Source organism: Anarhichas minor, unplaced genomic scaffold (genome assembly GCF_050575085.1).
Source record: "Anarhichas minor isolate MPS153535 unplaced genomic scaffold, ASM5057508v1 ptg000042l, whole genome shotgun sequence".
In the NCBI taxonomy this organism is placed as follows: domain Eukaryota; kingdom Metazoa; phylum Chordata; class Actinopteri; order Perciformes; family Anarhichadidae; genus Anarhichas; species Anarhichas minor.
This window is the reverse complement of record NW_027466488.1, coordinates 3,224,430-3,249,603: the sequence shown is the minus strand read 5'-3', so window position 1 is coordinate 3,249,603 and position 25,174 is coordinate 3,224,430. Positions and strand designations below refer to the sequence as shown.

The 25,174-nt window shown below is 41.6% G+C and overlaps 2 protein-coding genes across 10 annotated transcripts in view; one reads left to right on the top strand and one right to left on the bottom strand.

Moving 5' to 3' along the window:
• Positions 1 to 1,996: 1,996 nt before the first annotated feature.
• znf821 (zinc finger protein 821) lies at positions 1,997 to 18,195 on the bottom strand. Of its 5 annotated transcripts, none has more exons than XM_076109810.1 (6): positions 17,879 to 18,195; positions 9,735 to 9,866; positions 9,468 to 9,586; positions 8,001 to 8,096; positions 6,786 to 6,952; positions 1,997 to 5,771 (listed from the first exon to the last, which is right to left on the bottom strand). In XM_076109810.1, the coding sequence occupies exons 1-6, from the start codon at positions 18,072 to 18,074 to the stop codon at positions 4,841 to 4,843; spliced, it is 1,641 nt and encodes a 546-aa protein (XP_075965925.1). In that variant the 5' UTR covers positions 18,075 to 18,195; the 3' UTR covers positions 1,997 to 4,840. The 5 variants fall into 5 exon arrangements, with proteins under 5 accessions (XP_075965925.1, XP_075965924.1, XP_075965923.1 ...); XM_076109809.1 differs by having other exon boundaries at positions 8,001 to 8,099; positions 9,468 to 9,583; XM_076109808.1 differs by having other exon boundaries at positions 8,001 to 8,099; positions 17,879 to 18,193.
• The window catches only part of ap1g1 (adaptor related protein complex 1 subunit gamma 1), a 20,041-nt gene continuing 12,390 nt past the window's right edge, over positions 17,524 to 25,174 (top strand). For 3 of the 5 annotated variants that reach the window (XM_076109805.1, XM_076109806.1, XM_076109802.1), the window contains exons 1-5: positions 18,002 to 18,150; positions 23,690 to 23,893; positions 23,990 to 24,114; positions 24,363 to 24,504; positions 24,663 to 24,759. In XM_076109805.1, coding sequence (XP_075965920.1) covers positions 23,693 to 23,893; positions 23,990 to 24,114; positions 24,363 to 24,504; positions 24,663 to 24,759 — 565 coding nt within the window. In that variant the 5' untranslated portion in view covers positions 18,002 to 18,150; positions 23,690 to 23,692. Of the gene's footprint in view, positions 17,542 to 18,001; positions 18,207 to 23,689; positions 23,894 to 23,989; positions 24,115 to 24,362; positions 24,505 to 24,662; positions 24,760 to 25,174 lie in introns of those variants that run through there. The other 2 variants (XM_076109804.1, XM_076109803.1) reach the window with 2 other exon arrangements.

Below are 25,174 nucleotides of genomic sequence, written 5' to 3'. Positions count from 1 at the left end.
CGCAAGTAGAGTAAATGGAAAGCACTCTTATCAAGACGATGAGAAGAGTGTCTGCAACGGAGGGCAATCCATTATTTCCATACAAACACACATTTGTTTTATTGTTGTTGCACAAGAGCAGTAGTTTTTTATCCCCTAGAATTAATGGAGCGTGTTTGGTGTCCTGTGCTTGGTCTCACAGTCTCTGGACAGCTGAATCTAGGTGAATAAATGCAGACAGCTTTCCACTGGTGGTAATGTAACGGTTTATTATGTTTTGTGATGTTGGCAGTGGGGATTTCTACTCCCCGTGTGAACTACTTCCTGTTTGATCTCACATTGAACTGCAAAAGGTGAATTTAGATAATTTTGGTGTCGCTGACGTCCAGTTAAATCAGGAGAATGAGAACGGCTCAAAGTTTTAAAGAAGTCTGTATTTTCAGATTTGACATTATACTTTCATTGCCACAAGGTGACGCTGCTTTTCATGTGACGCGCAACTATTGAAAAACACACAAAAAAAAACAGCCTTTTTTTTTTTTTTTTTTTAATGCCTAAATCTGCAAAATATATGCAATGATGTAAACGTAACATTCAATCCTCAAGTATAATCCAGGTTGTATGAACTTTGTATAGTGAGTTTTAATATCGTATGGCCGTACCAATATGTATTGATCTTTATCAGAAGCCTTAGAGTTGTTGACCGAAAGTGCTCCCTTAGAAATACCCCACACCTACCTGACTTTAACAAAGCATTAATATCTCTATTTTGTTGCGTTTTTATTTGTACTGGTTTTGAATAAAATAGATTTGTACTGTATATTTGTACCTCTCTGTGAACTACTTAGGGTGGTTTTCTGTTTTATTTTTCATTTTGCTGTTTTAATTCTATGTACTTTAAGGACACAAAGATATTGTATTTTTATTGTTACAGCTAACTTGGAGACATTGCATTTATCATGTTTGTTAAGTAAACACAATATAATATATATATATAAATATAAACTATTATCCAACTTGTGTGCTGTGTTTCTTTAGTTGCATTTATTTGAGGTTTTTTTCTCTTAAGTGGCATTTATAGTGATTTAGGGTTTTGAGGTCGACTTTTACTAAAGTGAAAGTAGCAACAGAGTAAAGAATGTACAATAGTTTGTCACTGGTGCATTAATATAGAATAATTGAAGTGCTGCAGCTGTTATGGGGGAGCTAATGTAACTCCTTTATACACTATGTAGTTTATGTATACATATGATTGAATGTCAATGCGTAATCTCTACAGTGACTAGGAAGTATAGCTGGTAAACATGGTGGTATAAATCTATGGAAGCCAATAATATACATCATGAGTGTTTTATAAGCAACTGAATAAGTACCAACATGTAACGACTACTGAGATTGAAATGCCACCGAGTAGACAGGAATGAAGTATGAACTTTACGTGAATTCATGCGGTTTGAATTTAAAATAGTGACATTTTTAGGTTTCACAAATTCAGATAGAAAGTGAAACGGTACAAAACTCAAAAGTACACATTAGTCGTTTAAATCAATTAGCCGCATTCTGATCTCAATATTCAAGTTAAAAACAAATCAAGTAGCTTAAAACTTGTATAAGATCATGTACCTTACACCAAAATTACTTATTTATTAAATAAAAAAATAGTAAGGACTTTAATTTATGAACCCTGTTTTTTTTTTTAATTGCATTACTTGACACGACAAAATGTCCATCAGTGAAATTTAAAGTAAAAATAAGTATTTGAATGCTGTAAAATCCGTGGCGTTTAATTTTCACCAATACTAAGCGATTACTTTCACAATGAGGTGTTCAGTTTCTTAAACGTTTTTAGATTTGTATGGCTATTATTTGCTAAAACTATTTCTGGATTCATTTTTAATCCAGTGGAACAGAGGCATAAAGAACACACCGGACATTTGAAAAGACCTCACAGTTAAAGAAATGTGTACTTGTGCGTATAAAACACAGGAGGGAGGGAAGTGACTCGGGACACTGCCACTGTAGTAAAGTCAACGTTTATTTGCACATTCTTTACCAGGTTTCATCACGGTCTGTACATCTGTTCACCCAGTAACAGAGGACGGCACCTTGGGGAGGCCATCCTCCTACACAATGCATTGATATCGCAGCAAGCATGAATGTTCTCATTAGCAGTTTAGCTCATTCATTTGGCCTTGATCAGAGAGATTTGTTTTGTAAACATGGACATTGAGAGGAAATCCTGATAGAATTAAAATAGAAAAGGCCAATTTTCTTCTTTTTTTTAAACTTTTTTCTTTTGATTAAACTGTAAAAAACAGGCAGGCATAAACTAACAGTAGAACACAAGCTCGTATTGAACCATTCTAGGACGAGTGCAGTTTCACGACATGCAGTGCTTACCTAACCCATGCACCGAAGGTGCTGCTCGTAAAAGACCAGCGTCACTTCAGAGCTCAGAGGACTTTCCTTTTGCAATAGTACGTCAAGACCACAGGCGCCGCAGTTTTTCTGTCACATTGGTCCACCGGAGGACAAAAGGTGATCACAGCAATTTCAAAGAGCAACCTCTGAGAATACCCAGTATTCATAGTCTGAGAGGAGAGAGAAATAAAGGACCCCTGAAGCCTCTGTCGAGAACACTGATCCGCCCTCGTTACAGGATGTCATGAATAGGATGGCAGTGAGAGACCCTGTGCTGAACTAGGAAGAGAAAACATCTAAAAACAAAGCGTCTCTGGGGGAAAGTCACACAAGCGGTTGCTGTCACATCGTTTGATGCGATTCTTATGGACCAGGGTGTCGTCATAGGCTCGGAGCCCTCTCACTGAGTTAAATTGCCTGAGAAGCGAAACTCTTTGCATTGAAGTCCGTTTAAATTAAAGTCGCATTCTGCATAGTTTCAGTGAAAAGTGAATTAATATCCTTTGAATAAATAACATCTGTTGCATAGAGGTTTGATGCACTCCTAGAAAAGCCTCCGAGGATGTAACAAAAACAACAAAAAAAATCCTCCTTTCTTTTCATTTGACGCGACAAACAGCAGATGGACTCTCGTCTAGGAGTGACTCAAACAGAACCGGGACTTGTCCTCGTCTCTGGTATTCCTTGAAGAATATTTCAGAAACTGCCTATTGACACTGTAAATGTTTGCATGTGGAGCAGTGGAGTCGAGAAAAGCTGGAAGTAAACCGTACAGGCAGGACATTAAACAAGGGATATCCAGACACGGCCTCTAATTTAAACATTAATACAATTCCATACCACTGATGGTAGGTCACACAATAACCCCAAAAAACATTTTCACAAGAAAAATATATTCACATCATATTGCATAAATATGTGCTGGAATGAGGTTAATGAACATAGATTAAAATAAAGTCTCTCTCCCAGTATGGGCCGTATGTGTCGTGAGATTAGCCCCAGTGCTCAGTAACGGACGGGAATTCAAAATAAAACCGGTTTAAACGAGTTTAAAACGAGTCCCCTCGTATGAATCAATAAATATATTTCACCAACTCTGCTGACGGATGATATAACTTCACCTCAATGTAAGTGGTGCAGGTCACATATATTGAAGGTACTGTAGCTTTACGAAGCATGTGAATGCTACACAAACCGCATGCAGAGAATGCTTCATCTGTGTACGACCCTCAAAACGATGATAACAACACATTCTCATGTTGTAATTCACTCATCACGAGGAAAACAAATGTGTCAGAATTCAAGTAGAGTATCATATTAAGAACCGTTTCATTGTGACTATTTGATGGAACATTTTAGCACAATGTTCCTTAGCGGGATGAGCCCAAAATATATATATATACGAGGTAACTAATGTATTGTACAGTAACAGCAGCAAAGACTGACTTTTTTTTTTTATGAGCCAAAGAAAAGCTCTGTAACAAAAAAGGTAAAAAAAAAAAAAATGACATTGGCAAAATATTTTAGTGTAACAAGGCAGGAAAAAGAAAACAGATTTAAATATTGGCAAAGAGAATGTAAAGAGGCGAATGTATCAAGTCGTACAACACAGGAGGCGAGTGGGAATGTTGCTCAACACCGGGCACGTTCAATAGGACAAAACATTCGTTTAATTTATCTGTTAAGAACTAACAAACCTCATATTTAGACCTGGTGTGTTTGTAAATCAGCTGCTCCTGTGAATGTTTGTGTCCTATTAAAAGTGCCTGAGTGATAACCTAAAACTGTGTGGGGGGAAACAACCTGCAATCCTCTGTCGTAGTGTGAAAGTACACGAAGAGCTTTGGAAGCTTGGAGTTAGAACGCAGTCAGCCACGAGACAGACAGCGCGACCTATAGGCGCCAGCTGAGGTAGTAGAGTTTGAAAGGAAAAATGAACTTCCCCCCGGCGGCAGCTCGAAGACAGAGAGGTGTAGCTACCAGTAAACCCGAGTCACTGGGCTGGCGGAGTGGACCAGAAGGAAGGGGGGGGGGGGGGGAGGAAGGAGGGTCTGAGGCTACAAAGTCCCCTCTCCTGTCACTGAAGGTCCATGTGCAAAAAGATCCCCCCCCCAACAGGAAGTAGAACCGCTCCTACTAGAAATGAACTGTGTTAAATCTGCTGACGAACAGATAAATCTCTTTACAACATGCTTTTATGTCATCATCCATACAATATGAAACATTCTCAACCCTGTTCCCAAGGTTTTGTAGACTGTAATAAATTAGAAATTGAAGTAGTTTTTTCGCTGTATTTAACAACGCAGTTTGTGAAGCTGTTGGACACAGAAGGAGCTGGAGGTGAACCTAGGAATGGTTCACTGTGACCATGGCAGCCTGATGGCAGAGGTTAATGGTGCTGCTGCCCCCCCCCCCCCCCTCTTCTAGTGGCCTGGCCCCTTTAGGGCAGTTTCATGAACAGGCCGTTATCAATGGAAGGGACAGGCATCGGGCAGGGGAACTGAAAGAGACTCATGTCTGCGGTGAGAGCCGCCATGGCAGCAGGATCGTGCTCTATCTGTGTCCTCAGAGCAGGGTCAATCTTCTCCAGCCGTCGCTTGATCCTCTTCGCCTCCCTCTCGCGGATCAGCCTGGCCTGCCTCTTCTCCGGAGTCTCGTTGGCCCTCTTCATACGCATGGCCTCCCTGTCCCTCTGCAGCCTGCGTGCCCGCTGATCCTCCGATTCCTGCATCCTCTGCATGCGCTTGGCCTCGCGGTCCCGCAGCCTCCTGAGTTCCCTCTCGTCCTCCGACTCGCACGCCCGCTTGGTCTTCTTTGCCGTGCGCTCGCGCTCCAGACGCTGCATGCGGGCCTCCAAGGGCTCGTTCTTCCTACGCAGGGCCCATTTTCGCATCGGCGACTGGGCGTCCACTAGCTGCTGATAGGCCACGCAGCTGTTGCACACCAGCAGCACTCCGGCAGGATACACCGGCATCGGGCTCAGGATGTCGGGGATGGGAGGAAAGCCCGGGGAAGAGGAGTTAAGAGCATCGGGGATAGATGCCAGTGAGGGCCCTTCAGAGAGGAGGCTATCGGGCAGCGAGGGAAAGGAGGGTCCCTGGTCAGAGCCCGCGCATGGTCCAGGGCCGTGACACGGTCGGGGGCCTTGACACTGGCTCGACATGTGGCCTGGTCCCTGGCAGGTACGATGGGCTTGACATAGGTTGGGGTTGGGGTCAGGGCCCTGACAGGAACTGGGGCCTGGTCCGTGGCAGGAGCAAGAGCCGGGGCCCGGGCTGGTCATGGGGCTGCTGGAGAGGGACATGGGGCAGCTGTCCCCTCCTTCGGAGACGTCCATCCTGGTTGTGTCGAGGACATCTTTAAGCTTCTCCCTAAGAAAAAGACAGCATTAAACAGCTGGTCATACTATGTATGTAATAATACATCCCCTTGTTTATGTCTGGAGGCGTTCTTACACAACATGTTCTCTTTCCTTTATCTGACCCCGTGATTTATCCGTACTTATGCCGTTTCACTTACAGCAACACCCGACTAGCTATAATAGCTCGAGGTTTTCCTTTCTTTTCTCTGCTGTTACATTACGGCCTCTCAGTTTCTCCCTCTACTATGTGTCCTGACCTCGCCAGTGCTGTTTAAATCTAAAAAGGAATGGTAGTTGCTAAGCAACATGCGCTTTTATTTCCATTAAATCTGTCAATACGGTACTAATTTTATCCGTCCCTCATGTTCTGCATCCTCTCTTATCTCGTACCGAGACAACCGCTGCTCTGTTGTTTTAGTGTTCTGCATCAAAGACACACTTCCACATCATTTTCAGAACCTTTTCACAGATTTCACTCCTTGTTGGACGGACAAATAGAAAACCAGTCAACCCGAATACGTCTTTTGAAGGAGTGTGACCTGCAACTGCTGACATTTTCTTTTAATTTGTTCACTGCAGTATTTAAAAATGGTTTCTCCTGCTGAATCGGTGACGTCGCCTGCCTTTGTATGCTGATAAATGGATCTGCTGAGGTGACTGAACCCTTAGATCTTGTTTAAAATATTCAAGAATTAATAAGAAACAGCAGCGAAACCCTACGAGGTAAACGCTGCATCTTAAATTCATTATGATATATTTGTCATTTATAGACCTTACAACTGTGGAAGCTGACTTTCTACTCAAATTAAATATAGATGTATAAATACAAAAAAAACAGTGAAAGCAACTGACTTGACATCTGTCGACTGCTTAATTATTGATAATTTGAAGTAAAACAGAGACACTTTGGGACCATGATAATGCCTCGACATCCGAAACGTCGCATCTAAAATGTATCGGTGGTAATTCCTTTGAAAGATGAATGTGCATTAAAGACCTGAGCCACAGTAGAGATGAGCCGAACCTGTTAAAGTTGTTGGTGTCTGTGAAGCGTGCGCCACAGACGGCACAGTTGGAGAGGCGGTCCTCGGAGTGGATGAGGAGATGCCGGCCGAGCGAGCCAGGAGAACTCAGGGCTCGCCCACACACTGGGCACACATAGCTCTTGCTGTTGCTCATCATCGTCGTGTGCTGGTAAAGACAGTGAAACAAGCTTAGAACAAGAAACTGAAAAAGGGGAACAAATGATAAAGTACACCTCCAACATTAAAAGATATATTAATATAATCATATCTTAAACTGTGGGTGATCCCTCACAAATACTGAAACATATGCGTTTGTTATTAGAATCAGATCTAAATTAATATTTGATAAAAACAAATATAATTATCTTTGACAGTACTGTGCATGCTATAAGCATGTTAAGTTAGTCTTTTTTTTTTATAAAAAGCAAATATTTAAATGGAATACTAATGCATTACAACAAAAATGTTTTGGAAATAAAGTCTACAAGTAAAACTTAAATGACAGGACATTCAAATGTGATCATCAGGGCCAAGAACTAGCCTTGCAATTAATCACACCGTTACGGTTTGAGACCGCTGTACTTACGCTCCACACCCGGTTATCAACACAGACACTATTGCAATTGCTCAACATTTCAGTGACAGAATGCACAATCATCGTTCAGCAACTTTAAGTGCAATAACCACAAACTGCCTAACACTTGCAGACAAAAAAACAAAGCATGCACAGTGTTGAATGTTTGAATTCTGCAAATGCTGAGGAACGGTGTAAATCAGCTACTGAATAATAAGTGAGACCTCACGGCCATTGATGAATACACACAGGATGAGACTGGAAGGTGTGGATTACTGTAAAATGGAAGATAAAGACTCCGGCTGCAACTGCAGCATTTTTAAAGGGAGCGTAAGAAACTATTTACTATTAGCAAATATACAATATATCTTCAAGATATCTGGCACTGAACACACTTTGTAAAAGGTAAGGGTCTCACGCAGTTACAGGACAACGTAAGCACTAGATCATACAAGTCAACACATTCTCCCTCAACCTACATTTCACTGAGGTACTGATGCTGTAAGCTCCTTAAGGGCTTTAGAGGTAATGACCTCCCACTAGCATAGTAGAAACAGACTGCAATAAAGGATCTGCAGGAGCTGCTTTGTTTTCTCGGTTCTGTCGTAGATTAGGACAGGCGACACAGTGTCTTTCTCACCTGGTAGACATGGGAGATGAGCTTCTCAGGGCTGCTGAAATCCAGCGGGCAGAGAGGACAAACAAAGTTGTTGCCGTGGTCCGCCCCTTCCTCGCTCTCCTGAGGGAAACCAAGCACCATTAAAACACATACCAGGAGCCAAAGCTGCACCACGACATCTCCACAAGTTCAATCTAGATACCAAACTGATGTGGAGTCACTACTCACTTCACGTTTCCAGTTGGAGCATTTCTGCAAGTGGTGGTGATGTGTTGAGTGTGTGAATGAGCCAAAATTCTCACAAGCCCCAGTGACTCACTAACAGTGACACGATGCTGTGTGCTGTCACAGATGTGACTCTCACACACACACACAAGTTGAAATACAGAACATTTTCAAACAGAAGGTCCTGGCACAAAACATCTCGTCTGACACCGGAGGTGTTCTGTTCATTGAAGTGCTCGCTGTTTATGGGGCATGTTTTGGTTGTTACGCCCCACAGAAGTGCGAAAGTATTATTAACAGAAATACCTCTTTTATCTCGCAATTTTACTCATTTGACACAAATCTCACGAGAGTCAAATCTGTCAAATAAATTTTTAACAAATATATATTTGAATCTAGACAAAGATAAAAATGTTAGATCTGCGTCAAAAATTCATCACTGTGGAGTATTGGTTGTATGGCTTACAAATAACATCAATATTTTTGGGCTATGCAGCGGTGTGCAATCTATAATGCAATATTATCATATTTTGTCCAAAAGAACACAACTATTGTATTTAACCCCTTGATGTGTCTGATCATACCAGCGTGATCATTTGAGTTAACCGTAGTGGACCAATACTGTAATGAATCTAATGTCCAGATATGCATTCTGTATGACTGTCTGTATGACTGGAGATAACAAGAAGTACCCAACTACGTGTCTCAAATAACAGGTAGCGTCTGACTGTATGTCTGAAAATAATAGGAAGTACCGACGTCTGTGTAGCTTCAGAAAGTGGATACTGAGAGAGGACGCAAATGCAGCCTAAACCTTGATTGTACGTGTGTAATTAAAGACACTCTTGTTTAGGAGCTCTTTATCACAGAATTTCTGCCACATAAACTAATCTGAATTCAGAGGGAACACAGTTCGTATTATATATGACAATTTACACACATCAGAATGTCCTGATGATATCCGAGTGACACTCTGAGGTGGTGTACTGTCATTTTGAAGTCAGATTGGTCTTGGAAATGTGTTCCTTATTATTAAGTTTGACTAATTATTCAAACAATTGAAATAAAACATTTCTCTGAAACAGGCACTTCACTTCTTTCGCTCTCTCCGGGCTCTTTTCCGGTCCCCTGCTACTATCCGGATGCAACGTTCGCAATACATCGAGTATATTCGATATGTTGCCCACCCCGATGCCAAAGCACCAACTTCCCAGTACAGTGGCCGCAATACCACTATGAACCAAAAGTGGCCCAACCTCCCACCTCTTTGACTCCCGCTCCTTGTAGGCGGCACTGCGTTCTCTTGGTGGTCATGTGGTCGTCAGCAGAGGTGTTGGAGGAAGAGTCTTCGCCGAGGTTGTCGAGGTCACTATCGCTGTCTTCTATGGAGGCAAACACAGCCCTATCAATACAGACGGACAACAGAACACAGAGCAGGGCTTACTCTCACTAACACCCCTCGGTCCCAAGACGTCCCACACAGAGTCCATCCAGTCCCCCCCCCCCTCGTCCCGTCCTTCCATCTTGTACCTGAGATGCTATCCTGCTCTTGTACTTCCTGGGAGTTGTTGCTGCAGCATTCATTGTCTTCGGTGAATTCGTCCCTGCCATCCATGTTAATAGTGTGCTGAAGTCCTGTGATGCCTGAAGTGTGGAATGGCCCTGGTGATAAAAAAAAAAGAAAAGAAGACAGTAGCAGTCAGTCAGATGAAAGTGTTTCCAGTGAGCACAAAATGAACGGGAGTGACTGATGTGGGTTGGTATTAGACTATATAAATCCAAGATCTTGGATATCTATCGTGGTATCTCCGGGTGTATTAGACTCATTTCGGCAATGTTGCAGCATCTTTTTGTTTGCACATAAATGAGATAAAGTACCTTGATATGTCAGGTATTTAATTTGCTGGAAAACACACATTCCCATCTGTTTTTTTAGCCATTAACGATCCAATTTATTTTCCAGAAAATGTATTACGTCACGATACACAGCGATATGGCACCCTGTATTTAACACTGAATCATAATATGATGATATAGTAGAGTTGGATGGTGCAAAACCTCTCTCATTGCTTAAGTAAAGCATTGGTTGTTGATATAACAATGAATGAATAAATCCATCAATCAATAAGAACCACAATTAACCTTAACATTAACAATATGTGAAGTCATCATAATTAAACATGTCAATAAATTAAATCTGTTGTAATACATAGGCCACCTTTTGACCCATCTATTGTATTCAGCATACGAGAGCTTTAGCTCCACGGGAACATAGAAACAGCATCTACTGTCATAGCATACCATCAGAAGGTATTCATCTTTCAACACTATTGAATTCGCCTGTAGCTTTTGTCCACACTGATATCAGAACATTTAGCAATTCAAGCGTAGAAAGGAAGAGATTTCAGTGACACAAAATGGTAACAAAGGTGAAAAAAAACAGTAACAAATGGTGCATTGTTTCTACATTTTTTTTTTGACACGACTTTTGGGCTCCACACCAGACGTGGACCACAAAAACGTCTTTGCCGACGAGGCTGCATACAAACCATCCGACACTGAAACGTAATGAATGCTAAGGCAGCGAGAGAAGCACACTGACATACGTGCACACACATCAACTTCATTTGCATCCCAACCCCCACTTTTTCACACACACACACACACACATATATACACTGACAGATACATGCTAGCTCTGTTCGACAGCCATGCTGCAGTCCCACGGGGGAAGCAGCCTGCACTCTTTCCTCTAGCTAGCTGCTCACTGTGTTTCTCTCTCTCAGTACCACCCACACACTGAACAGCCTGGCTCGCCCTCTGTCCTTCCTGCTTGTATGTAGCTCTGACTACATCCATACATCTATACCATTACCTCTGAGGGGGAGGACGAAGCTTCATACCGTGACAGCCCATATGTGGCTCATTTAACTCATTGTGATGCCACCATTTGTTTTATAGCTCCGTCGGTTGCAGGATTCTCGCAAAATCCCTTCACTTTTCTTATTATGACACGTGACCCTGCAAAGTACCTGGATTTGACTACCAACACTGCTTGTTGAATTCTCTCTCTCTCTCTCTCTCTCTCTCTCTCTCTCTCTCTCTCTCTCTCTCTCTCTCTCTCTCTCTCTCTCTCTCTCTCTCTCTCTCTCTCTCTCTCTCTCTCTCTCTCTCTCTCTCTCTCTCTCTCTCTCTCTCTCTCTCTCTCTCTCTCTCTCTCTCTCCAGATCAGAGATGGGAAAGAGAACCCCGACTTCAGTTACCTGAGACTGACAGAAGTAATTACAGCCCTCGTCACAATCCTGAGGTATCTCTCTCTCACACACACACACACACACACACACACACACACACACACACACACACACACACACACACACACACACACACACACACACACACACACACACACACACACACACACACACACACACACACACACACACACACACACACACACACACACACACACACACACACACACCCTCTATGAGGAAAAGAAGAGGTATAACCGTGATGCTTGTCATTCTACTATTAAGCCCCTGGCGAGAAGTTAGTATGTGAACACAGTTTTGGGCACTTTTTAGAAAATAAATCATAGCATTCATCAGCACTAGTAGAGTGACGGAGTATTGAACTATGAACTACTACAACAGGCTGGCTTCATGGCACATAGCCAATGATTGATGTGTGAGAGATACCCATCCCCCCACTGCTAGGGCTCTGTCTGTACATCTGTCTCTCCTCGCCCCCCCCCCCCCCCCCTCCCCCAGTCTTTGCCACTGTGATGTTATCTCTGAGTCTGTGTGTCTGTAGGCAGGAGGTGACGCAGTGTCTGACTGAATCCAGACAAAGAGACAAACTCATCAGCCAACAGACACACAGAAGAGGGAGAGAGAAGAGGGGGGGGGGGGGGGGGCAGTGGGGGGTGGAGGGGTAGCACGCAAAACAAAACAGACAAAAGACAGAATGCCAAAACTCTACTCAAACACCAAGCAATGGGGGTCCTGATGAATTCAAAAGCCCCCTCCTTCTCCTTCTCCTTTTCAGCCGTCGTCCCCTCCAAAAACACACACACACACAACTCCATCTGAATCTGCAGGAAGTGCTGGGGCCCCCCGCCTTACGTCCACACGTCCACCCACACACACACACACACACACACACACACACACACACACACACACACACACACACACACAGACGGAGGAGACTGGGGATAGTGGGCCAGACATCTGATCAATTCTCACTTTGATTAACTGGTGACCTAGCACTGGAAAGAAGAAGGTGAAGTGATTAACCTTTTTTTTCTCTATGTGGAAGACTTCCTCTGCTTAGTTTCACACCTGAAATGAAGCTAAATGCTCCTCCTAGATAATCTCAACAGAGAAGTCACATTTACTTACTTTTATTTGGCTTTTGATTCGGCCACAAGACCACACTGTTACCATGAAAGCACACAGGCATCGCAGATAAGCAAGAACCATTTGTCCTGAGCTAAATTGGGAGAGCACATCTTATTTCAGCTCTTTCGAATCCAAGTTCAGAAGCTTGAGAGAAAAAGAAAAATATGTAAAAAAAACAACAACTTTACTTTTAAATGAAGTCCAATTAACAACAATTGTAGCTTCTGTACACACACCTATGTACACTTACTCAAACACTTGAAAAGTTCTGACACAACCTGCACTGTATTATAGTCAACTCATCAAGAGGTTTTCAGAATGTTTATGGCAACATTTGCACTTGTATTGTTAAACGTACTGATGTCTATTTACTGTCAACCTGAAGAAACATCAACGTTTCTCCATAAAGCATGCACCACCTCCACGTCTAATCAACTGCTATGTAATGCTGTTGTTGTGCATCAACCTCGAGGAGGAAGACAAAGCTAGAAAGACAGCACTGTTGTATTATTGTCTGGAATCCGCCTGCCAGTCAGACTGTCTCCCTGCCTGTCTCCCTGCCTGTTTCCCTGCCTGTCTGCTCTCTCAGTCAGTCCGTCTGTCTGTCTGTCTGGTCTCACCCTCTCAGGGGGAGGACAGCTCTGTGCATGCAAGTCATACCTTTACAAGAATAACCAGGTAAAACGAGCTAGAGAGGAGAGTCAACGTACAAAACACAGTACCTGAACTCAAACTCCAGTGACACGGTGGTACGGCTTGTCAAGTATACTAAATATTTTGGCATTCGTCACACAGCATGAGGTGCTCCAAAGTACGCCAACACTACATTGTATCAGGCCCTCCCGCTCTAGACTCTGGTCGAGGTGCTACAGAGCACATTAGCTCGCAGGGATTATCGCAAGTCGCAAGATGCATTTCAACAGCAGTTCAAACAAACTATGTATAGAAAAGAAGGGCTGCAGCATACATAACTTCAGCAGATTACACCGGGCCGTTCCCTTCTGTGGACTGAGGCGTGTTTAAGAAGTCAGCATGCTGTCCACCGAAAGGAAGATCCAGGGGAAGAAAAGCACAAAGAGGGATAGCCATAGTTTCTTCACACGTATTCCTTCGTTTCAATGAAGTTAATGTTGTATAATGTTAGCAGGGAATGAAATTAGCGCCTGCCACCAGCCAAATACAAGGTAAATGTTGGCTACATGTTGGTAAACAGTTCAGGTCACCTGCCACCAACGCAGATGGGTTTTCCTTATATCAAGAATATATCACATGATAAGATTGCATTGTCCTACTGTCTGCTTCCACTGATTTAGTGTTTACAATTTTAAAGCGTTCTAGATTTCAGAAGGGGCAGACGAAAACATTGACTGACTGGTAGAAATGTTCAGTGACGTGCCACAATAAAATGTAATTTCAGACCAAGAACTAATTTCATTCGAATACGAAATCAAAATGAGATGCTCCGGTTCATAATTGTGTAGTGCCATTGGTGATTTGTAGGAAAGCCCTGCATGCATACAAACAAGGATGCCTGAGGACAATGTGCCACTCAGAAAACACTCAATATGAGAAGTGTGTACGAAAAGGCTTATAGTACTGTAGATATCTCACCCTAAAAAAAGAGAAAAATAGACAACAGAGACCTTGATTTCAACAAGTGTCGTCCTAAAGTACAGGGCAAATGCACACATTTTGAATAGCATTTTGAACACCTGAGACGTGCTTTTGCTCAATGAATTTAGAGAAATTACAACTTAAAACAAAACCCAGAAGTCAGAAACAGGGTTACCCACAAGCCCCGACATACAGGCTAACTACAGGAAGACGCTCTCACAGGACTTCTTGTATACCAGTCTACTCGGAAAACACACAAATAGTGATGTAAATTACACGAGTCCTCGGACGTGATACCGCAAGTTTGCACACATTGTTTACTATGTCACAAGACCGTATGTGATATATGTTTGGCATCAGATTAAAGATGAGTATCATTACAAATGAACAATATACCAATCTGGTAGAGTTATCAAATTAATGACAGCTTCTTTTAAGTGAATATTTTTTAGTTTGATTTAGACAAAAAGAGTTGCTGTCCACTTACTTTATTAATCTCTTTCGTTTTTGTATATGTAACTATGTCAATAATAATAATAATAATAATAATAACAACTACTCAAGGAACCACTGTAGAATATTAAAAAAAAAGCATTGATGGCCAATTAAGTCTTGTGTTGTATTCTCACATAAACTATAAACCATAATACAAATTGAGATATCCATCACTACTCTGACCAGAAAACATACGTTTTTTATGAAAACTCTAATAAAACAACAACAATAAAGGCGGTATGAATGTGAGCTGCTGACATAATATACTGTGAATACACAATAGAGTATGTGATGGTATATCATTACAGGGAATACATGCTACATTAATCTATTACAAGCTACAGCGGACATCAAGGGAAGCGACTGAAACGCTGCTACTGCAGGGCGCTCCAGAAACAATAATAATTCAACACATTCCTGCAAAACAGCCCGAAGTACACACGTATAGTGGACGTGACGTGGGTAGATAACGCGTGAAATATAGCATTAGACAATACCTGGAATACCTACAGTTAACTTTGAAGGGGTTGGTCTGTTTTCGCCTGGACATATTATTGTCCACTCCCGGTTATAAACCTGGAATCTCCTCCTAAACCCAGCACGGGTACCCTGACACCAGTCCAGGTGTGTTCCGCACTGAGGAGGACAGATGATGAACGAAATAACAATAAAAAAATATATATATCAAATCGTCTACTCGATCAGCAGAGTCGGGACCATTCACGGGGGTTAAAAAAAACAAAAACAAAAAACGTAAACATCAAAGAGTCACATTCTTGCAGCAGTTAAAACGATCCGGTCTCCAGTCGATCAGCGGGTTTAAAATGATGAAGACCAGAGAGACACACCGAGCGGCCCCGAGCTGCTCCGATCCAGAGCCGCTGGCACCCGCGCACTCACTGCAGCGATGCACGAGCTCAGCTGATCTGTAACGCGAAAGCAGCGAAGCTACGCCGAACTGCATTGTGGGATACGAAAGGGACGACGGGGAGTTCATCACGCTAAAGATACTATGGTGCGTTCAAGTCACGTGGGAGAAAGAACGACGCTCTGTATAAACGTCACAATATTTCCACGTAACGTAGTGCTTCAATGTTTTAATAGATAAGAAACATCTGAAAGTGTTGGAAATAGAAAATCTAAATATATCAGAGTGTATCTTTGGTCTTCTTTCAGAAATAAAATATCTTAGATTTGTAAGAGGATCAACATATTTTAACATCTAAAATAATCAGAATTAATGCCAATTAAAAATAGTATATTTTGAAATGTATATATATATATTTTGAAGCATATACAATGGAAGTAGATGATAGTAACAACAATATTTTATTTTACATTTTATTTGAAACAAAATCGCCGTTTTGTCAAACAACTATTTTCAAGGTCAAAAGTGCAAACCTAAAACCATAAGAGCTAATGAGCTTCATGCCAACGGCTTCATTTCCATGACCACTAAGCACACAATACAACAGGAAGCTGTATATTGTCATAGCTCCCAAATTAAAACGTCCTCCTTTAAGGAGAAAGGAAGAAAGCAATTGAAGTATAAGTCCCTTAACAGGTTGATTTTTATGTTACACAAATTATAAATTAGAGGTCGACCCACATAGATCTACGATACATCGGCCAATATTTATTTCAACATCGCACATCTAAAATATTTTTGATAATGACTCCTTCATTTGGTTGTTTATTAGGCTAATTGTGACAAAATTATGAGCAGGACCTTTTACACTTGTCAGTGCTCTCTGGTGGGCAATCCATGCACTGTTTCTAAATTACCACAAACATATCTTTGATTCCTCTCATCTTCCTTAAAATATTGTTTTGAGGGTGGCGGCAGATATCTGAGAGGCCGATTACTAAAACCTGGCCACATTAAACCAAAACCATCAGCATGGCTATAATATTAGGGTGAAACAACCCTTCAAACGTTCCAGATTCACCCAGGTGATAAGCCTCTGGGCTGGTTGGACACAATATGAAAAAGTGACTTGATGGGTGTGCACTTGTATCAACACTAGCATAGTTGTGATTCATTCACTCTAAAGTCTACAGTTAGACGGACAATGGTGCTGCAGTGTACCATTCAACTAAAGATAAGGCAATAATAGACAAAGGCATTGTACATGAACGTTAGCATCACATTATCCACCTAGAATATCATGTCATATGTTTTGCTATAGCATTTCAAAATAACCCAAATTTTTCTGCTAGGCTAAAAAATGAACTGAGAAGCAGATCAAAGGACTAGAACTGTCACTGATGATGAAGAAAAATGTCAAAGCAAGTTAAGGTTTAACTAAATAAATGAATAAATTCAAGATAGTTTCCATGTGAGATGAAAACACCCAGCATGTTTCCTGTTTATTCAGTTTTATGATCGTTTTAACAAAGTCAGGCTGTGAACATATGAAAAACAGCCTCAACCAAAGTCTTCACATCACATTACAATCACTAGAATTAATAGGGTCATGACTTCGTGACCACATGGTGATGACAACACCATCCTTTTTTAACTATAGTGTTTTTGGTTACACCCATTCGATTATTGCTAGTGTTACTTTATCATTGATCACAGCTTAACTGGTATGTTATTTATGTCATACTTAGACTTAAGACCAACCCTGATGCGGTCATTTATCAAATGATAAATAAACTGTTAATCCAGACCAACCCCCCCACACACACGTCTTGGACAGCACAGTATAAACACTAGGTGGCGCTCCAAACCACCGGACTGCTAAAGTCATAACATTTCATGTAGTCGTCGTCACTGGCTGCCACGAGTAAACGGACCGCAGCACAACATTGACAGGGTAAAAAAATATATTCTTCCGCAGCGTTAAGAGGAAAATATGCCATCTCAACAAAATAACCTCGACATGTCGTGACATTTACGGCGTTTGTGTGGCAAGTTACGGATGACATACATTAATCCTCAAATTTAAAGTTACACAAAATGATTTAGAGTCAATCATCTCGTGAGATAACGTAAGCTAGCGGTCTAAAGATAACAAGCCAAACGTTAGCCCTTTATGATCATTGCCAGAACCGATGGACGAGGACAAGCTCACTGATAACTACGATTTACAGTGCAGTCACTTAGCTAGCGTTACATCTCTAATCATCATGAATACATAATGAATCTGTTACCCATGGTGTCCAGTGAACACTGGCATATCAGGTGGGAGTCTCCGGCAGAGGTAGTGTGAAGAAGTCGTCTACTAGGAGCACACGGTACTGTACGGTGATGATAAACTTCAGTCCGCGCTTCTTTCACCAACCTCTGGGAGATGTCAGTGTAACCCTCCGCCTGCGGTAGATGTGCTGAGGCTGGAGTAGCCACCATTTTGCATGTCTAGTGTGTTCCTCCCTCCATTGCTAATAGAGACGATTCCAGTTATTTTCTGGCATCTTTACGGCTAGTAAGTATATTCTAAGATCAATATATCGGAAGAAATACACGAAAACGCCTTGACGTGTGAGTAATTATGTGTGGTTTGTTTGTGTCTACGTTGACAACTCTCACAGCGGCGCTGCATAGGAAGTCGCAGCCCTCAGTGCACCGGGGCTGTGCCTGTCAGCAGCTAACTTAGCTAGCATGGTTAGCATAGTCATATAGCTGTAGCTAACATGCTAACTAGCTAGCCTGGCTAACTACCTGCTGGGCTAGGGATGTGAAGCTCACTTAGGTGGTGTGGTTGTCTAATAAGTCATAATAATTGTGACAACTCGTAATGCCAACTTTATGTTTTAAATATTTCTAGCCAGCTAACAAGCTAGCTTCGTACCCATTGCTTTTTTTTCCAGTTGAGATTGTATTCGAACTAAATAATAGAGAAGCCAACGAGTGGTCAGGTAGCTAGCTAACGCCACAGAGGACTCGCTAGCTTGATAATTCAAATGCTTGAAGAAGGCCTGAACTGCATTACTGATCAGATTCAGGTGTCATGCTAAGCCTGTAATGGCCTATCGTCTCAGTTCGACAACGTTGTCGAATGCTGTTGATACAAACCTTCATTTAACGAAATAACGTCAGCCAAGGTGAAGCTGCTGCTGTAGTGTCAACCTAATATGTTGCCCTTTCACTGGAAATACTAGTATACGAGTGTTAGCTTGCTGTTAGCAGACTTTTGCTATGTGTCATTTGTGTTGGCTAAGTAACGTTGCGCATCTGGCCTCAAAGCTTTGTACTGGCATCAGACTTTACTAAATATGACAAATTGTAAACATTTCAACGAAAAAAAGTCAACGTTACAGTTACATATTCAGAAAGCGAACGATAGCTAGTGTAGCGTTGACTCCTTGTTTCACAAGTTTGTGACTTGGTGTTGACAACTTCTTTTAATTAAGAGGGTAACAATAAGACAGACGTCGTGTAACGAAGCTTATACGTCATCTGAGGAAGACCAGTTTACATAAAAACAGCTTGTGGGTAAACGTTAAGGAAGCTGTAAGTTAACTAGGAAGTGATTAAATGACTGTGACGTAAGTTTGAGTGACTCCTGGGCATTTTTTGCCACATCCCTTTTTTGCCATTCCTAAATATTAGCTAGTATCACCCAGTGTTTGACCGGATACGGTTTTCTGATATCGACCCAAGTTCAAGAAATATCCAGGATTCAACAAAATCCAAAATTGTTCTTTGATGTTTAATAATTCAGTGTAATCCCATGACGACTACATTATATAATGTCCAGCTTTAAACAAGACAGCTATTACCTTAATTAAAAGTAAACCTTCAACTCTTCCAACACAGTGGTGTGGTGACTATCGTTGTGGCATGATAAGTGAATTAAGTCAAGGTTTATTCACAGTAGGGCATGGGTTAATAAACTATTCACACTACTGTCTACAAATCAGTCTCCCATACACTCTGACATCATTGTTACTCCTGGTTTTGTCTGAAGGTTCTCAAAAAGACTCAACAACGGATTACTTTTTTGCATTATTTGATTTGTTTGCAATTCTCCTTTTGACTTTTTGACATTATACATTAAAAATGAGCAAGTAGAGATGAGGCCTCAGGTAAAGGACAGGAACCCTTGTTTACTTTGCAAACAGCTAGTTATTCAATTGAACTCCTTGATGCTGCATTCGGTTTTTGGTTTGAGATCTTTTGAGCAACTGCAGAGCCTCTACTAGTTCAGCTATTAAATCACATGACTGACAAATGGTTAGTATCAAGCTTAGTGATGGATCTTGACTGTTTCCATCTTAAATGTGGTGGTGGACCTTGGTAGGAAGAGGAAAGGGGGGTGGATGCGAACAGTGTTGTGTTCTCAAGCTAACGAACACTTGCAGATTTTCGAACAATCCCTCCATACTGACAAGAAGACATTTTTATAGTTGGCCGTAACTCTATTTGGGTGAGCTGTGAAACACTGGTCATCACATTTGGACTATCAAATGCATGTCTTCTCCTCTACAAAGGTACAGGACCCAACAGTTGACTGTACGTAGGTTATAAATGTAAAACTCACACAATACTGATTTATTTTTACTCTTGCATGTTTGCATTTCCTCGTTGTGCATGCATGTGAAATCCACAATTATTAATTTCCCTGAACAGCCGATCACTTATAGTTTGTGAAGAATTCGAGTGATCTGCTTCGAAAGTATTTCATTGCTAACATCTGAGTGCATAGCTGAGCACAGAGAGAGAGAATAAAGAGACAAAGTGTATGTTACAACAGCTTGTCAAATTTGGTAGGGAAAATACTTTTCCCCAGTGGTGGCTCTGTATATTCTTCATCTTGCATCCACCTAATAATCTTTTTGTAGAGTTTAACTGGCAACTCTCCTGAAAATGAAGGTAGTGGTGAATCTGTGCTTTGATTTTCACAAGTCTTCTTGTTACTCAATCATCAAATGTAAAACTGTGTTTCATTTGTAAATGCTTCTAGTATGACGTCTCAGACTTCAGGTTGACTGCTCCCCGTGGTACAACGGAGGTGTGGCATGCTTGTTGCTTGTTGTCAGGCTCTGCAAGCTAATCTGGGCATGCTCTCCAACTCTCATGAGAGCAAAAGCTTGTTATGAACATTCACAATACAAAGTACGCCCGTACAGGAAAGATGTGTTCATGAGATTGCGTAGATAAATGACCCTTAGTGTTAGTCAGATTGTTAATGGTTTAAAGAAATGTTGAGGTGTTAGGGGTAATCACTCTGATATATATATATATATACCTTGCTTAACAGAAGATGTCTACAAAGCTATTGTTTTGTCAGGGTGCTTATTTTTTCCTTCAACTTTTCGGCACACGGCGTGCACCTTTTTGTCATTGTCACTTGGGCCAGATATCCCCAGCTACACTGAGCCGTTTTGTCCCACAAAAATCTGTATGGGCTCTAGTTACTCGGGTTTGTGATCACCACCTGAATCTGTAATATGGCTATACCGCCGAACAGTTGTCTTATTGTCTTTGTAGTGAGGTTGAGTGAAGTTGACCTTGGTGAGTGAACCCGAGACTGTTGAATAAGCCCATCCTGTGGTCTTTCTAATCCACCTACGATGTGCTCAATCCCTCCTTTTTAAGTCTTGTCTTTTAAACTAAATACGCCGTTCCACTACCTAGAAACGATTCCAGCATGACACTAATGGCAACTATGGATAACAAAATGATGCGTCTTCTGATTGTAGAAGAATGTGCAGTTGTATAGCAATTGCAGGATTGAGGAACTGTAACTGTTATTAGCTCTCAGCAGAGGCTGGATTTACCTTCTTTCATGTGTAAACATTTGATTATACGCACAGTGAGAGAAAGGCAGTCATGATTTATGGAGCCCAACACTCGGCCCCTTCAGCTCAGGTAATTTAAATGGTGTTAAGACAGACTGTAGATCTCTGGCTTTATTAAAGTGTGGCCTTGCGCGAGCACCCTCCCCATCCCTCTTTGATCACAGTGAATTCATAGACTCTCTACAAACCTCCACCGTATGCAACAAAGGATGCCCTCATTCCCTCTGTCTGGATCCTTATTTCCGTCAGTCGACTGGCATGGTTTCAAATAATTTAATTAAATCTCTGCAGCGAAAGTTAGCAACAAGAAAAGGTATGGCGCTTTTCCCATTCCGATAGAATTATTGCAACCCCCACAGTACACGGGTCTAAAAAGAGTCGGGAGCAGCCAGGGTTTCGTTGTATGATACATTTAACGTTGAAGTTAATTTAAAGCTCATTCGGCTTAATCTATAACTGCTCAAGCAATTTTCGGAGTATGTGTCATGTGGGAGCAGGAGCTGGAGTTGATTTTCCATGTACGGCTCTCTGGCAATTAGCCAGCTCAGGACCTAGTAAGATTCCCATAAGTCTTAGTAATTAATGGCTAGGCTCTAGTGGGAACAATGGCTGCAACGTTTTCTAAGACAAATGCTTACAACACAGGTTTATGTATACCAGTTTCACAGAGACGCAAAGCTGTCTTTGATGATGTTCTTCCATTAAAAAATCATAGCGGAGGAATCATCAGGCTGATAGATCTCCTCTTTGAAAATGTTTCTCTGATGCGTAGCATGACATCCAGCTGCAAGAATTACTCTCACAACTACACAACAAAGATAAAAAGTACATTATTATTAAGGCAGACTGTGTCAGCAGAATTCACAGCACTTCTTCTGCGCTGTAATATTTGTATAAGAGAAAAGCATAATCTATTATGCTTTGTGATCACTGAAATCCTTTATCTTTGATAAGAGAACCAAGGGTTTGTAAAGTACTTATCAATGTAGTCTCGCATTTAACAGAATGCCATTGTTCATGAGAAATGTTGTGTATCAGAGTAATCCCATTCACTAGTTTATCACAAGGTAAATAAATGGGTTTTATGGTATCTGCTCCGTCCAAATGCCCTTTTATGTTTCTGTCTACCAAAAGCCCACTTCAGCACTAGTTAGATGGAGAAAATGGATTTGCTTGATAAGCAATTACCATAATGTCTGTTGCTGTAGCAGCTTAATTATGTACTGCATGCTGCTACCAGATAAAGGCTTCATGAGATGGGAGACAAAATGTACCTCTTTCAAAGTAGAGGGGTCACCATTAATAACTCTCCGGTTTCATTTAGCATTGACATGTTGAGAACCCGCATGTCAACGTTTACCTTCACAGGTAAGAAATGACGGCGCTACAGAGGTTGTACAACAAACCCAGAGAGGACCTAAATGAAGCTACACTCCCTGTTATAGAAAAAACGTCTCGCCCTGCTCTATTAACGACTTTAAATTCTTAATTCTGTGACAAGCTTTTATTAATGCAATCACCTTGCCTATGTTGCCTGTTTTTAAAGAGGAAGTACGCATAGTGATGGTCATTTCTTTGGGGTGTGTTCGTACATGTAAACACAAGATAATTTATTCTTGCTACTAAGCATGTACTCATAAATATTTAAACCTGGTCCTTTGGCTTAATGCATGTGTGCTCTCAGAAGCTTCTCTGGGGAATATAGAGTGTCACCTGTCGCTCTCCTTTCCTGCTGCACTTTTAATACTATTTAAACATTCCAGCTCTAAAAGGGATTTTCATCTATTTGATTATTCATCACGTCTTTTGCCGATGGTGTTTTAGGAGTCAAGTTTACTCACAAGAAACACTAAGAATTAATTTTTTAGCTTTTTGGTTTTCCTTTATTAGTTTAAGTTGGTACGTTTTACACGCACACAGGAAACCCGGTTATTAGGAGAAAACTTGTGAAGGCTTGTTTACATGCACTGCAATGACTTCATAACTTAATACAATTAAGTGCAGCTGGTCAGCAATCAAATTTCTTCTATACCCACTACTATAGCTTATATATTTCAGGCGTAGAAGTGATAAGATGCTGCAGTGCGACACATTGTATTTATCCTCAAATTGTCTTCATTAGAAGTTCAGCTTTTCTTTTCTTTTTTATGTTATAGTCTCGTCTTGTGCCAGCCCTGAGGCAATGAGTGCCAATCTGTTTCCTTCCTTACTGTTTTCTAGAGAATGCCAGCTCCGATCAGACTGCGGGAGCTGATCCGGACTATCCGGACAGCACGGACCCAGGCAGAGGAGCGTGAGATGATCCAGAAAGAGTGTGCTGCTATACGCTCGTCCTTCAGAGAGGAAGACAACACATACCGGTGCAGAAATGTGGCAAAGCTACTTTATATGCACATGTTGGGCTACCCGGCACACTTTGGGCAGGTATGTTTGGTGATTACTGGTTAATAGAGGAAGCTTTTTGGATTCCCAGTGACATTATTGTTGCAAAGCTCACACCCTCGGTGACTTGCTTTCCAGCTGGAGTGCCTGAAGCTGATTGCGTCCCAGAAGTTCACCGACAAACGAATAGGTTATTTGGGAGCTATGCTGCTGTTGGACGAGAGGCAGGATGTCCACCTACTAATGACAAATTGCATTAAGAAGTAAGTGGAGGCAAGAACCTCAGTGAATATTTTTAATATTTTCCCTTTTAAGATGTTTTTTTTGCAATGCACAGCAATTTGATCTTGATGAAAGATGAAGTTCAAGACCTGTGCTTTAAAGAATTAGGTGTTGGCAATTTGGATCCCCAAAATGTACCTACCCTGCTGCTGTAACTTCATCCAAAATGTTTGTTGTACCTATATTTCTGTGTGTCCATGACTCATTCAGCTCTCTTCCTTCAACACAGTGACTTGAATCACAGCACACAATACGTCCAGGGCCTGGCCTTGTGCACTTTGGGTTGCATGGGCTCCTCAGAAATGTGTCGTGACCTTGCCGGTGAGGTAGAGAAGCTGCTCAAAACATCCAACTCCTACTTGAGGAAAAAAGTAAGCCTGATCGATACTTTTTAAAATCTGTGGTTGACTGTTAATGAGTGAGAATGATGGCATGTGTGCTGACACGGTGAAATATTGTGTTAAATGTTGGCCCGTTTCCTCATTGTGACATTATTGTTACAATGTTATGTGTAAATATCTGTTGACAGGCAGCGTTGTGTGCAGTTCATGTCATCAGGAAGGTTCCAGAACTTATGGAAATGTTCCTTCCAGCCACAAAAAACCTGCTGAGCGAGAAAAACCACGGTAAGTGTAAAGGGTTTGTCAGGATGTTGCTGCCTCGTGGGGACGTGTGCCTGTCCCACATCAATGCAGATGGTTTCCTACTTCCTGCCACTCGCACTGCTTTGCTCAGTGAAGGCTAGCCAGCTCATGTCCGTTTTGTGGTGTGCTTTGCAGAGGAGAGTGGAGTCAATAAGTCTGTCATAAGAACAGTATGTCACGGGAAAAGATCTTTCGTTACGGTCCCGAAATTACATTGTGTGGCAATGCAGTAGTGATTGCTTCAGATAAAACACTTTGAAAATGCATGCGTTTTGTTTGCTATATTTCTAGATCATTGTTTGTCCTGCAATTAATAATAATAACAACATTAAATGGAAGATGGTGTGACATGGCCAAAAGATACACAAATATGCACCAAGCATTGTCAGGAATTGCT

Coding starts and splice junctions, on each gene's coding strand:
- znf821 (XM_076109808.1), bottom strand. CDS start 18,074: ATGGTGGCTACTCCAGCCTCAGCACATCTACCGCAGGCGGAGGGTTAC. Junction 9,867..17,878: donor GTGTTCACTGGACACCATGG/GTAACAGATTCA, acceptor TTTTATCACCAG/GGCCATTCCACACTTCAGGC. Junction 8,100..9,467: donor AAGGAGCGGGAGTCAAAGAG/GTGGGAGGTTGG, acceptor GGTTTCCCTCAG/GAGAGCGAGGAAGGGGCGGA.